Consider the following 14,673-nt stretch of genomic DNA (forward strand, 5'->3'; position numbering starts at 1 on the left):
GGGCCAAAAGTAATGGGACTATGAACTCAAAAGCTATTTCATGGACAGGTGTGGGCTATTCCCTCGTTATTTCATTATCAATTAAGCAGGTAAAAGGTCTGGAGTTGATTCTAGGTGTGACATTTGCATTTGGAATCAGTTGCTGTCGACTCTCAACATGAGATCCAAAAAGCTGTCACTATCAGTGAAGCAAGCCATCATTAGGCTGAAAAATCAAAACAAACCCATCAGAGAGATAGCAAAAACATTAGGTGTGGTCAAATCAACTGTTTGGAACATTCTTAAAAAGAAAGAACGCACCGGAGAGCTCAGCAACATCAAAAGACCCGGAAAACCACGGAAAACAACTGTGGTGGATGACAGAAGAATTATTTCCATGGTGAAGAAAAACCCCTTCACAACTGTTGGCCAAATCAAGAACACTCTCCAGGCGGTAGGTGTATATGTGTCAAAGTCAACAATCAAGAGAAGACTTCACAAGAGTGAATATAGAGGGTTCACCACAAGATGTAAACCATTGGTGAGCCTCAAAAACAGGAAGACCAGATTAGAGTTTGCCAAACAAGATCTACAAAAGCCATTACAGTTCAGGAACAACATCCTATGGACAGATGAGACAAAGATCAACTTGTACCAGAGTGATGGGAAGAGAAGAGTATGGAGAAGGAAAGGAACTGCTCATGATCCAAAACATACCACCTCATCAGTGAATCATGGTGGTGGTAGTGTCATGGCGTGGGCATGTATGGCTGCCAATGGAACTGGTTCCCTTGTATTTATTGATGATGTGACTGCTGACAAAAGCAGCAGAATGAATTCTGAAGTGTTTCGGGCAATATTATATGCACATATTCAGTCAAATGCTTCAGAACTCAGTGGACGGCGCTTCACAGTGCAGATGGACAATGACTCGAAGCATACTGCAAAAGCAACCAAAGAGTTTTTTAAGGCTAAAAAGTGGAATGTTATGCAATGGCCAAGTCAATCCCCTGACCTGAATCCGGTTGAGAATGCATTTCACTTGATGAAGACAAAACTGAAGGGAAAATGCCCCAAGAACAAGCAGGAACTGAAGACATTTGCAGTAGAGGCCTGGCAGAGCATCACCAGGGATGAAACCCAGCGTCTGGTGATGTCTATGCATTCCAGACTTCAGGCTGTAATTGCCTGCAAAGGATTTGCAACCAAGTATTAAAAAGTGAAAGTTAGATTTAGGATTGTTTAGTTTGTCCCATTACTTTTGGCCCCTTAAAAAGTGGGAGGCACATATAGAAACCGTTGTAATTCCTACACCGTTCACCTGATTTGGATGTAATTACCCTCAAATTAAATCTGAAAGTCTGCAGTTAAAGCACATCTTGTTTGTTTCATTTCAAAGCCATTGTGGTGGTGAATAGAGGCCAAAATATGAAAATTCTGTCAATGTCCCAATATTTATGCACCTGACTGTATATAGGAAGACTGAGGGGTATAAAGTTAATTTCATACACCCCCTTTGTTTAAAATTTGACTTACAAACAGAAACATGCTGACATTTGATAGGACATAAAATGTTGCTAATACAGCAGCCTGTCAGCGAGAGTACTGAATGGCCAAATCTGTTCAATTGGCCTAATTCAGATATGCACTATCAGCATCTTTGGATGCAGCTGCTGTGCCAAAATATGCTAATGCCGTGGGAGGCATCTTGTGTAAATAGAAGTCTCCTGCAAGCTTATGTGATCCTCTGCTGCATCCAAAGACATAGCATGGGATCACTCCGGGTCACCATCGGTCACCTGAGTAACCTTCAAGCTACACAGGATGGCTGGCAGTTGTCACGCCCCTGAATATAGTGAAACTGTGTACAAGGACAAGGCTTCAGCGTGCCCCCCAAAAAATGGGGCAAGCCCCCCCCTCTCTGGGGTGCTGCCTAACACCGTCCCCCATCTCCACCCCAAATGGCCGAACCTGTCATTCAGATTGCAGCAAGCTCGCAAAAGGAGATCTGCACATGCACAGTACAGACCCTGGCCATAAGCAGGTCTTCAAACATCGGAGTTGTATGCAAACCTTCTGTACTATGAAAACCATCGGATTTGTGTACATCTCTGAATCAGCCCCAATGCGCAGTACATGCCTACAGTCACATTGGTACATGTTTCTGTTTAATCTATGGTTAGGAAACAGAATTATGAGAGAGGATTGTGTCAGGGCTGTGTGTGATCACCTAATTTTACATAAATATCAGTATGAACATGAAAGGCTCAATATAATCATGAATATTTAATATAAGAAAATGTAAATAACATAAACATATAAGTAAAATAACATATATGCAATATAATGATCTAATGACTGAAATAATTGGACTGGAGCAGTAGCATATTTGGTCCCCGAGATGTACTACGCTACCAATAAATAGCTCTTTGTGCAACATTCCCAATAATGGACGTGTGGATTACCATGGTAAGACACATACTGCCACTTCCACCACCTAACCTGTATCCCAAGAGCAAATCTCAAGGATATAATATTGAGATTTAATCACATACAGTGCTGGCACATTCCTATTTCCGGTTTCTCATTTTACAATGTTTGGTAGACCTTGGTAGCCAAACAGCTCAGTGATATCACCACACTGCTACTACGAGAGTCAGAGGGTGCTTTGTCACGTTCTGATGTCCAGAACAGGACTCGTTCCCTAGGACAAGAGGCAAACAGAGTTAAGGATCCTGCTGTCTCCTACAGTAGAGGTTTTACACGGAATGGGTATGTAATGCCGGCTGTCGGGATGCTTCCTGTCAGAATACCGACATCAACAGCCCGATGGTTGGTATCCCGACAGGGGTCGGGTAAGTATAGTTACCCTTCCCCCTTCCCCCCTAACCCTCCCTTCTTGAAGCCTAACCCTCCCCACCCTAACCGTTAGTGCCTAAACCTACCCCCCCCATCGTGCCTAAACCTAACTCTCCCCACTTAGTGTCTTACCCTTCCCTCTAGGTGTGTCTAACCCTAACCTCCCTCCCTAAAACCTAACCCTTCGTTGCTATGCTCCCTAAACCTAACACTCCTCCCCACCCCCCAGGTAACACTAAGGGCGCACCGGACTTACCTCGTTCGGACTGGTGTCCTTCAGCGTTCTGGCATCGGGATTAAGAAAGGCATCGGTATTTCAACGCCTATCTTAAGTCCCTTGTAGGGATAGTATAGTTGCTTACCTTGTCGGGATCTTCACTCTTCCGGCGTTGGGTTTACATCGCCCGGGCTCATGTCCGGCGGTATGTCATACAGATTCCCTCATAACTACATCCCGTTTTATACACAGCTGCACTTTTCCACAGAAATCAATTGTTACACTTTGAGAAACATTATAAACCCATTTTTAAATCAAAAATGCTGAAAAAAGGGGTTTTTTTTGTTTTTTTTTCAATTCTCCACGATACATCTAACCCAATATTATCAGATCCACCACTATTAGTTCTGTGCCCAGGATATTAGTTTTGCTTTTTTCACAGAAATACTGTACAGCAACAATCTCTTGACCAACTTCTGATTAATTTCCTGACTAAAACAGAGCTACAGTATATGGACATTCCCAGAAAGGAAAAAAAATTATCATCATCTTTTATTTAACTGGCGCCTCAAGGTGTCAGCAGCACCATACAGGGATTCCCAATACAATGTTATGGCAATACACATCAGAATGAATGGAGACGGGTAGAGCGACACATTATGGCTAGCAAAAGAAAGTAATGAAAATTCACTTTGTGAAAGGGAGAAGAAGTAGTAATTCAGCATTAAATAACCCTGTATCCAACATTTTACTCTATTCTACTACATAGCAATAAGATTATTTTCCAGGTTTACGTCAACCCTCCTAATGATAACAGATAGCAACAACTTCATCACTTTGGACATATGAAATGTAAGAGGAGGCAAATTAGAGAAAGTTATTGTTTTGACTATATCAGACTGCTCTGTGTCTGCCAGGTGACTGCAAGCCACACAGAATAATCAGAATGTACCAGTAGTGACACTGAACATGACACTTCGTAGTCTCTGACTGTAAACTATGCGCTCACAGAATGTGGTCAGGAGATGAGACACAACTAAAGAAGGGAAGGAATGTCTTCCATGTGCTGCTTTTATGTACTACTGCCAGTGGATGTATTCTTCCAAACCTGCATCTAAATAACTCATATTATGTATATAAAAGTTTAAGTCTATTCTTAGAAATGGAATTTAAATAACACTTTGGAAATCCCACCAATTCTAGCCAGCATTCATTTAAATGTGCCAAGGGTATAAGTAGTATATAGTATACAACTGTATTGATTGAGCATCTCTGTAACATGCCTTTGTATTCTGCTAGGTCAGAGTCAAATAGTTGAGTTACTTAGATCTAAATGAAGTAGCTGCAATTTCTATTATGGGCAGTGCAATACAACAAATATCTACACTGCCTTTCATCACTTCCCAGGGCACAGATGAGGGAACATCTGCTAGGCATGGCTGGTGTCACATGCAGTACAAACTGAGCATTGAGATCTATGGACAACCAGGACTACAACGAGGACAAAACCACATGGAATGAGGCAGCAGGTTTAAGACATTGATCAGTGGCGCAGCAACAGCTCCCGATGACTCCACGTGGCTTTGGGACGCCGGGGGGGGGGGGGGGGGGGGCACGATATGGTAAGCAAAGTATGCAGTGCAGGAGGGTGTGGGGCTTGGGAGGCGCCTTCCCAGCTCTGCTAGCAGCCAGCTATCCACTGTTACCTGCACTGTCACTCCTGTTATACAGTATGACAGGCTTCATGGATCTACCCTGAGTCCACTGCCTATGTTGCTCTGTACCAGCCTGCTGTCCTCCATTATTGCCTTAGTGAATCTTTTTATGTAACTTTATATCAATCATTTAAAATTAGGGAGTTGATATTTTTTTATTTTATTTTTTGTAAGGTTGAGTCTCCCATATCCAAAATGCTTGGGACCAGGGGTATTTTGGATATCGGAATATTCTGCATTTTGGAATATTTGTATAATATAATGAAATATCTTGGGAAGGGGGACCCAAATTAAGCACAGAGTGCATTTATGTGTTATAGACACCTTATACACACAGCCTGCAGGTAATGTTATACAATATTTTCAATAATTTTGTGGCTCAAACAAAGTCAGTGTACATACATGAAATTAATTTATGTTTCATATATAACTTATACACAAAGCCTGCAGGTAATTGTGTACAATATTTGTAATAATCTGTGCTTTAAACAAGGTTTATGTACATTGAACCATCAGAAAGCAAAGGTTTCACTATCTCAGTCATGCTAAAAATATTCCGTATTTCGGAATATTCCGTATTTTGGAATATTTGGATATGGGAGACTCAACCTATACAGGGTATATCTATTCCTTCACAATACCCACCACATGGGCATCTATTTATCAGGGTAAAAATGTAAAAGGGGATGACTTTAGTCATGATTGGAGTATAAAAATAGCATAAATTGCATATGTATAATAACTTGTATATATGCAATTATAATGCCCACAATGCAACTTGTTTGTAAGTGATGCAAATATATGCACTTTTTTTGTGTAGTTCATTAAGAAATACATAAACAGTGATTTGCATATAACATTACAAAGTAAAATTATATTAGAAATAAAAATTGTGGGCGGGTGGCGCCAGAAACTTTTATGGTGGGGAGAGCAAAATGTATAGTTACGCCACTGACAGTGATGCCCTATTGCTGGTGAAAATGGGTGTCTTCATCAGGGATATGGTTTTTTTTTTTTTTTTTTTTTTTTTTTGGGGGGGGGGGCCCAAATCATCAAAGGATTATCCCTGCCAGCTGTAAAGCTTCCCTTTGCCTTTGTGTGGGAAAAACTAATTTACAAATAATGTGGCAGTAGCTGATCTGTCATCGCCATCTCAGCATGGAAAAGAAATCAATGCTTTACAAATAAAATGTAAAAAAAAAGAATTTTCTCCTCAAAAATATATTTTTCTTACATTCAAAAACATTTTTATTTATTCCTTTTTAAAATAAATTGAATCTACCTTCAATACATTGTTTTCTCAATAGTGGAAATGAAGCACAAATCTGCAAAAGTAAATAGGAAAACCACATATTGCAATACCTAGCCAGTTACACCAAAGAAATTGGCACAACAAATCTGCACATGTGTGTCCTGAGTAATGTTCAGTGTCTCTGTTTACCAGGAGAGTGTTTTTTCTCACTGGCAATCTAACACCGAGGGATACATTTACTAAGATGGGAGTTCTGTTAAGAAGTGATGTTGCCAATAGCAACCAATCAGATTCCAGGCATTATCTTCTAGAAGGTGCTAGAAAAATGAGAAATAGAATCTGATTGGTTGCTATGGGCAACATCACTTCTTAAATAAAACTCCATCTTAGTAAATTTACCCCTTAGACTCTCATTTCAAAGTAGTAAGGCTCCTGATGAAGCAAAGTTAACAGAATGGATATCCCAGCTTTGTGGCCGCAGAAAACAAAGATAGATGTATGGCGACAAAAAGTTCCTTTAATTAGTGGACTAGGGGCCTGATTCAGCAGCAATCTCAACTGCAACTACGAACGCAGATGGAGCTATTGTTATCCACTGCGCATGCACCGCACTAGCGTGCGCGGTGGTCGCAATGCGATTATGCACGCAGATTGGAATCCATCGCAGAGTGAGTGACAAGCAATGAGCGTTTGGGGGTGGTTCCTAGATTGATAGCTTGTGAGCAGGGCCTTCCTACCTATATATCTGTCTGTTATTACCCAGTTTTGTTCTTTTAATGTTTCCAATTGTAAAGCGCAATGGAGTATGCTGCGCTATATAAGAAACTGTTAATAATAATAACACGCAGGCCTGTCCATTTGAACACTGTTGCATGGGCGTGCATAAATTACTCACTGCGGTTGCTTACGCAGCTTGAGAGTCTTCTGTGTGCAACGAGACTAGCAGTTTCTGCGACGGGACAGAGCTGCTGTAATTGTGTTTGAGGGGCAGATGTGCTTCGATGTTACCAATAAATACGCAGGACTGTGAGTTATTACGGATGTGAGGAAGCAGTAGTGAGTGTTTCTATGCTGGCTGAGCTATGGCAGGCATTAGCATAATTTCGTAGCTGCATTGTGTGTGACTACGCAGCTGCGATCGCAAATGTGATCCGTGCTGAATAGGGCCCTAAAAGCAGTGCGGATATCAACCCTGGACTGACCTAGGTTCATCTAATTGTAGTACCAGCCATGGTTATATATGAAAAATTAAGAACAGTTATTAAGCTAGCTGGGTACGGGATGCCAGCGCTAGGGATCCCGGTGGTCAGAAACCCGACGCCAACAGGGTTAGGATATCGACACCTGTCGGTAGATATCCTAACTCTCCCCCTCCCCGTTGCCTAAACCTAACCCTCTAGTGCCTTAACCAAACCCTCCCTCCCACCGTAGCCTAAACCTAACCCTCCCCCTAAACCCACTACTTACCGTAGGGATGCCGGCGCCAGGATTCTGATTGGTATCGGGATTCCAGCACTGGCATTCTGAGTGCCAGCATCCCGACCACCGGGATTATGACTACATCCCATTTCAGCATCTTTCATATTACTTAACTTGCAGTGTTATGCAAGGTTACTAAATGATGACCAATAAGAGTGTTGTAAAAACATGATCCCGTGTAAATACCTAACTCTTGAAAAATCCTATGAAGCATAAATATGACTGATTAATGTAAGACAATCTGGACCTATATTTACAGCAATATGTAAAAGGTTGAGTTCCTTAGCTATTACAGATGTGTCCTCATACCCCTAGCCTTAATACGTCATGCGACACGACTGGCGTGAGTGAGCCACGCTGAGTGGAGTCTTTTACGTTCAAATGTGCGCCTTAGATGTAAAGCAATGTGAGAAAACCACTTCACGAGACCTCTCTGATTCATTTCATATGCAACGCTTGTATATCAGTGTGCGACCGAGTCTGAATCTGTATACGAAGCAAAATGAAACGGCGTGAAAAAAGAACTGCAGTCCCTGCATCGTAGCACTTTGTATATACTGTTGTTTCAGACTCGGTCACATACAGATATACAAGTGTTGCATATCAAATTAACCAGTACAGTCTTGTATAGCAGTTTTGTCGCATTGCATTAAGACTAAGTAACACGGGAAATGGTGCAACAAGATGGGGTATTTGGCACGACTGCAGCAGTAGTATATGAGGACACATCTGTACATACAACAAATACGCTAGACAAGACATTAAAGTCATGTGTACTTTAACAAAGAAAATATTGTATCGTTCATAACAAAGGTGTCTCCAACATACCTTGTCCATCGAAAGTTCCTTGTCCTCGTAGGATTTTCCGCTTTGTAAAATGAGAGAGAATTGATAAATGTTACTAGAGTCAACTACATTTACAAACAAGTACATATAGCAAGAAATTAGAAACATTTAAAATACATATTTGCCCATTTAAAGCCACCTTTACTTTACAACAAAGTAAAACAGTTACCAACACTACACAGACAAATTAGTCACTCCCTCCAGCTCTCTACTAATTCTCAGTGGTTATAACCACTTAATATACAAGCAGCAATAGCTACAAACCAAGTCTGATTTAGTATTCTTACTATGGTCATTTTATATTTAGCAGTCAAAGCCACTTATAACCGAAAGCTTTGAAAAATTTGCTGTTTAGTCAATATACCCCAAGGTAGATAGGTGGAGGGAATGACTAAGGAGTCTATTCATCATCACTTAAATTATACAACAAGCAGGTGAAAATTAAAATGTTCACCTACTTTTGTATAAATTAAGTATCGGGGCTATAAATCATAAAAGTAATGTACTTACCTTTTAGCCCTAATCTGTCCCCATTGACTAATATGGTGACCTAAATTCATCAAGCTGCGAAATGTAATATTATCGGACCTTGACTGCGGGAACATTTGCCATTTTCAGATGGTATTTGCTCCCACACCCCCGCTCATTCCCTATGGGAAGGAGTCCCATGAAGCATGTAGGGATCCATTTGGATCCCTCTGCGACTGCCCACTTACTACCACTGCACGCTGGGGCTTTTTGCGCCTGCGTGAACACTAGTTCATTCAGGCGCACAAGCACTGCTGAGTCTGACTCAGCAATGCTAAGTTTCACTGCTACGAAAATAGCAGTGAAAGGATTTGTGGGGACAGGTGATTTTTTTGGATTCGCTGTTTTCGTTGCTCCAGTGCTCACGGTGAGATAGAATGTTAATTATCTGGGGGCGCATGGCCCCTGATAATTAATATATCGAATATGCCCTTAAGGGCTATAGTTATGAAGCAGTGAAAAGCCAATTCTCTGGAAAAACGGTCAGTAAATAGGTTTATCACTGCTTTAGGCCATTAATCAAAGGCTTAACCCACTTACTATTTATTATTATCAGCCCCATAGACCTTATAGAAACAGCAGCTTAACTGTATTTAGTGTTCATTCTAGCACCCTGCATCTGCTAAAACCTGTGCAATTTCTCTTTCCTGTCTGGGGTGTCACTCTCTGCTCTGGTGCTTCTAGCATACTCTGGTCTCAGCAGTTTGTTGCATCAGCTGAGTGTGCTAGAAGCACCAGAGCATAGAGCGACACCCCAGGCAGGAAAGAGGAACTGCATGGGTTGTGACAGGTGCCGGATGCTAGAATGAAGACTACGTAGTCTATTTACACCTTGGCATTTATCAACCGTATCTTTCCGCCGCCAAGTATCATCGTCTATATATATGGCATTACTGATAAGGCTCACATTGCTGGCAATGGGATCCAAACAAAGTCTTTCCTGCTTTGCTTAATCCCTGCCAGATTGAAGAACTATGAGCATGGGCAGACAGCTGCCATGTATGCGCATTTCACATTAACCCTTCCCCGCCAGCATTAGGCTGTCGGCAACTCAAGAGAGAACAACGCCGAGGTGGAAGTCTGTATTATAGTAAATATTGCGCGAGACACACTAAAATAAATATACCGTTGACTACTATTGTTATAGTTAAACAGAAGGTGGGTGGAGAGCAAAATCATCTGTGATACCTCTGAGCATTTCAGGTAAAGCAGTAGGTATAGAAACCTTTAATTTATTCTCTAGAGGCGGAGCACTAACCGGATTCATTCTAAAAACTTTTAGCTTCTCTGAAACGGGAAACTGACATACCTTACAGTTCCTTCAGAATATAAGGTAAGTGCACATTGCTAACTTTCAGCGCTGGGAGTGGGAAAACTTAAAAATATATCATTAGTGCTGAGTGAATTGATCCATATGCACAATCACTACTTGTACAAAGATGATTAGAAAGGGATCACTGGGAAGTCTTGACATTGGAGAAATGACGCCTACTCATATGAACACTTGGAATGTTCTTTATTTTACATATTGTTGGTTATAATAGGTGCTGCATATATATTTTTGTCAGTATTGTCTTGTATTAGAAATCAATGAATGTTAAAAAAAAAAAAAAAAAAAGATTACCGAGGAACATAATGTGATGCATTTTGAAAGTGAATATTGTGGATAAGTTCATGTAAATGGATTCCTACACAAATATAGGAAAGATCTCTCCACATTAAAATAGTATTTCCCATCACAAACTTTGTTTTGTTTTAAAAGTCGTCACCAGATACTGAAAATCTACCTAATAAACTAGATTCAGCATTGGCCATCATTACTAGGTAAGTGTTTTCTAAAAGGGGTTGAGATAAGGAGAAAAAGGGATCCAGGGTATTGCTACGTAATCAAAAATATATTGGAGTGGTGGTAAATGGCACATGACTGGCACTCAGTCAGGTCACTGATCCACAGAAAATGTGCTCATTCCCTTACTACATGATACAACTCTTGCCATAAAAACTTTGGATAGCTCTCATTCATTTTTAGGTTAACTGACAGAGAACAAAGTTTAAAACAAAAAAATACATTAGAACCACATTGCTATATTCTGTATTACAAACTGCTGATACCTGGACATGATAATCCTGTTGCATAAGGACTAGAAAAACCATGGTAGCAACAACAGTAATTGTGATTGAACTGCTGTACGCATGAAAGAACACTGAATATTAGATTATTAGTTATAGATTAACAGAACTTGTTATACAGTGTTTCACATATATCCTCCAATATCTATTTTGCAGAATTGTCAAGGCCATAATTCTACAGCATCAGACCAGCTTACCTTTATCCTCCCCAAACTGGAAAATCGCTCTTTATCTTCTACAACTGCCTTGAGGATTGGTTGAGACATCCTATGATTCTTTTTTCTATCCGCTGGGTTGTTGAATTCCACGCCACTCACTACTGCCCTACGATACGATGTGGACCTAAGCCCCCTGCGTAGTGAGCCGGGGCTGTCCGTCTCAGCTTCTCCATCACCTGGAGCAGACACCAGATGACCTGCACTTGTCTCTACCATGCTACGACTCTTGAACAACCTTCTGTTAGACTCAATATTTTGATTGTTTTGGCCACTAGTTTTGTTTGTCACCTTTATTTCTGAGGCTAAGCCCTTGGGAATGATTTGTTGTGCTCCTATTTTTAGAGATACAGGGCTATTTGTGCTCAGAATGATGGACTGTTTTTCTGGATTAGACGGAGTTCTTTGGAGAGGTCGTTTTTCTTCCAAAGGAGATTTTGGAGAACTTGGCATGGAGTCTGAAACTAAGAGATCTGTGGTCTGTGTGGGGTGAAACTGACTGAAATTACTAGTGGTCACCATCCCATTAGATGGAATACAAACACCAGATCCAAATACAATCTGCTCTCTGTCAGGTGTTAATGTAACACTGCTAGGTGTCCGCCTTGGAAGCATTGATTTTTGGCTTGAAGAAGAAATATTTTCACTAGAAACAAAAGTAATAGAATTATTGGAAGCAACTTTTAGTGGCTGAGATGAATGCTTGTGGCTTGGAGCCAAGGTTTTGTATTCCAGAGATGATCGTAGTGATGACAGCTGTAGTTTGCCATTAGTACTATCCACGTGAGTCCCTCCTTGGTGAAGCACCTTGCTCTCTGGAGAACTTGTAATCCTTTCGGCAGGTTGGGTCACTGTAAAACACTGCTTGTCCTCCACTGGGAAATCTGTGACCAGCAATCCATTTGGGCTCTGATAAGACTGCGGTCTTGGTCTGGGGTTGCGACTGTTATACAGTCCCTCTCCCTGTGTAACATGAGGATTTGTTCTCCTCCACAATGGAACAAATTTAACATCACTGGAAAACTCCACCTCACTTTCTGCCTCCATGGCAACGTCTGTTCATTCTCAAAAAGCCACCGAAATCCTAATGAAGGTCAGTAAATCTCCACTAGCTTTCTGTCATTCCCATAAAAAAGATAATGTAACGTATCAGTGATCAGATATAAATGACCATAACTTGTGAAGAAAACATTCAAATCAGTTCTTCAAAAGGTGAAATTGACAACTATTAACCCATTATTTGTTTATACAAAAAGACTAGAGAGAATAGACTACTAGAACAACTATGACAGCTACTATTTGAAGTATACTAACCTGAGCTTGTTTTTGCAAACTCTGGACTTTTTATATTCCATTTCATGTATCTAGAAACATTATTTTATTGAGTCTCTTCACACTATAGCCCACTTTTCAGCATTTGGAAAAGTACAAATGAATCCCATACCCATTAGGTTAGGAAATGTGTGAGGTACTGTACTTTTATATGTTAGCGCAGTACACACAAGAATGAAACTTTACACTACTTTAATGAGTCAGAAGAACGTACAATACAATACAATATAAAGTAATTCAAGTTAAATCCTCTGTTTTACTAGTATTAAGATCTCCAATATAATAAATATAGAGTAGTGGAAGTTCCCTGCTAAAATGCTTTTCATTAAAAACACAATTATTCTAGACCAGTGGGTTTTACAATGCAATCTTCCCCCAGACTCTGGAAGCAGAGAAAACTGATCTGCCTTTAAAGAAAAGATCTGAACCAACCATAACAAAAAGAAAGAAAATGGAAACCATATTAGGTGACAGATTAACGAAAGGTAAAGAGAGAGGTGGCACAGCTAAGGCGACTAGAGTGGCACAGCTAATGCGACTAGGGCGGCACAGCTAAGGCGACTAGGGCGACACAGCTAAGGCGACTAGGGCGGCAAAGCTAAGGCGACTAGGGCGGCACAGCTAAGGCGACTAGGGCGGCACAGCTAAGGTGAACGGGTTGGCACAGCTAAGGTGATGGGTGGAATAGCTTTTATTATGTACTTTACCTGTGATTGGAAGAATTTATTTTCCCTAATAAAAAAAACAACACCTTTAAAAGCATAATATACCCAGATCAGTAACATAGGAGACATAACAAACCTGTGTCACCTCAAATTTGTAATGTGCACTTACAGTAAGACCTCACCTGTCAGCAGGGGCAGGACTATGGGAGACAAAGGAGACGCCTGCCGCCGGGCACCAGCTCTGAAGGGGCACCTTCTCCATAGCCCACAACATATTCACCCCACTTAGGGCTGTAACTATGTACCCGGAGTCTACCGCCACAGCCGCCTAATATATGGCACCTCTTCCCACCACCTAAGAAGTCACCATACACTAGTGGAGAGCTTCATGTCAGACCATCAGCTGCTGCCTTCATCTATCCATAGCCTGTCTGTATGCAAATTGTTACATTACAGTGTCAGCGGCTGTGACGGGGGGGGCACCAAATTTTAACTTGCGTCTGGGATGAATTTACGCCACTGCCTGTCAGTAAATGCAAGTGACTTTGCTTCCACCAAACCTATTTAGGAGTGAAAGTGGCTTCTGTACTACGATATGACAGGACAGGCTCATGCAGCTACAGCTCTGGGACCGCTGGAAGAGGATCCTGGCAATACTGCTGGAAAGCCACAGTTGGCCGATCTCTTACCTGGAGTCTTTATGAGCACTACCCGGTACCGGCATCGTGTAAGCATGGGCTCCCTTACACCATCCGCCCTGAAGTTAGAGACTAGTGTCCGGGAAAAGCACGAAGGATCCCTCACACCGGTGCCAGGCTCAGCTGCAGCTTCCTTACAGGTCAGTACTGCCAGGCGGCTCAACCCCACCTGCGTCTGCTGTGTTCTCTGGGAGGGACACCCGGGTTCAGAGTCCGGCAGCTGCTCTGCAATGTGATAATGACACAGAGAAAGTTGTGTGAACAGCGCACATGACGGTGCAAGTGACCGGGATAAGGGAACGGTGTCTCTCCTGCTACAGTATGTGTCAGATCCCAAACAGCTCCGAGTACAGCACAGGAGAGCCGCTGCCCGGCCCCAATCCTAGCACGGCGTGGGTGCCTCCCAGCGGCTGCATTCCGAACGGACAGACGTGTGACATACACGGCCCGTGCAAACACTACAGCAGGATCCAATGGGTGCATCAGACAGCCATTGGCTAATTGTTAGTTGAAAATATCAATGTGTATTTTATTTTTACAAAACTAAAACAAATTTAAATACATAGGGGAACATTTATTAATTTTTGGGCCTTGGTCCAGGCAACGGTAGGAATTTATTATTTCCACTTATCGCACGCAGCATTAAGAGATTAATAAGCCTATTAGCAGGGGCCTATTCAGTTTTCAGAGTTTGCTGAATATTAAGTGGCTCCATCTGGGCACTATTAATAAATGGGCCCATTACTAAAAACATGTGG

At 41.6% G+C, this 14,673-nt stretch overlaps 1 protein-coding gene across 2 annotated transcripts in view; it reads right to left on the minus strand.

Moving 5' to 3' along the window:
• ARHGEF26 (Rho guanine nucleotide exchange factor 26) overlaps window positions 1-14,326 on the minus strand; it is a 187,166-nt gene extending 172,840 nt beyond the window's left edge. The window contains exons 1-3 of one of the 2 annotated variants that reach the window (XM_088447687.1): window positions 13,907-14,326; window positions 11,203-12,336; window positions 8,330-8,369 (exon numbers count right to left, since the gene is read on the minus strand). In XM_088447687.1, the coding sequence (XP_088303813.1) occupies window positions 8,330-8,369; window positions 11,203-12,267 (1,105 nt within the window). In that variant the 5' untranslated portion in view covers window positions 12,268-12,336; window positions 13,907-14,326. Of the gene's footprint in view, window positions 1-8,329; window positions 8,370-11,202; window positions 12,337-13,399; window positions 13,533-13,906 lie in introns of those variants that run through there. The other variant, XM_088447688.1, reaches the window with a different exon arrangement.
• Window positions 14,327-14,673: the final 347 nt, after the last annotated feature.

Source organism: Taudactylus pleione, unplaced genomic scaffold (genome assembly GCF_031769625.1).
Source record: "Taudactylus pleione unplaced genomic scaffold, aTauple2 ptg000436l, whole genome shotgun sequence".
NCBI lineage: Eukaryota > Metazoa > Chordata > Amphibia > Anura > Myobatrachidae > Taudactylus > Taudactylus pleione.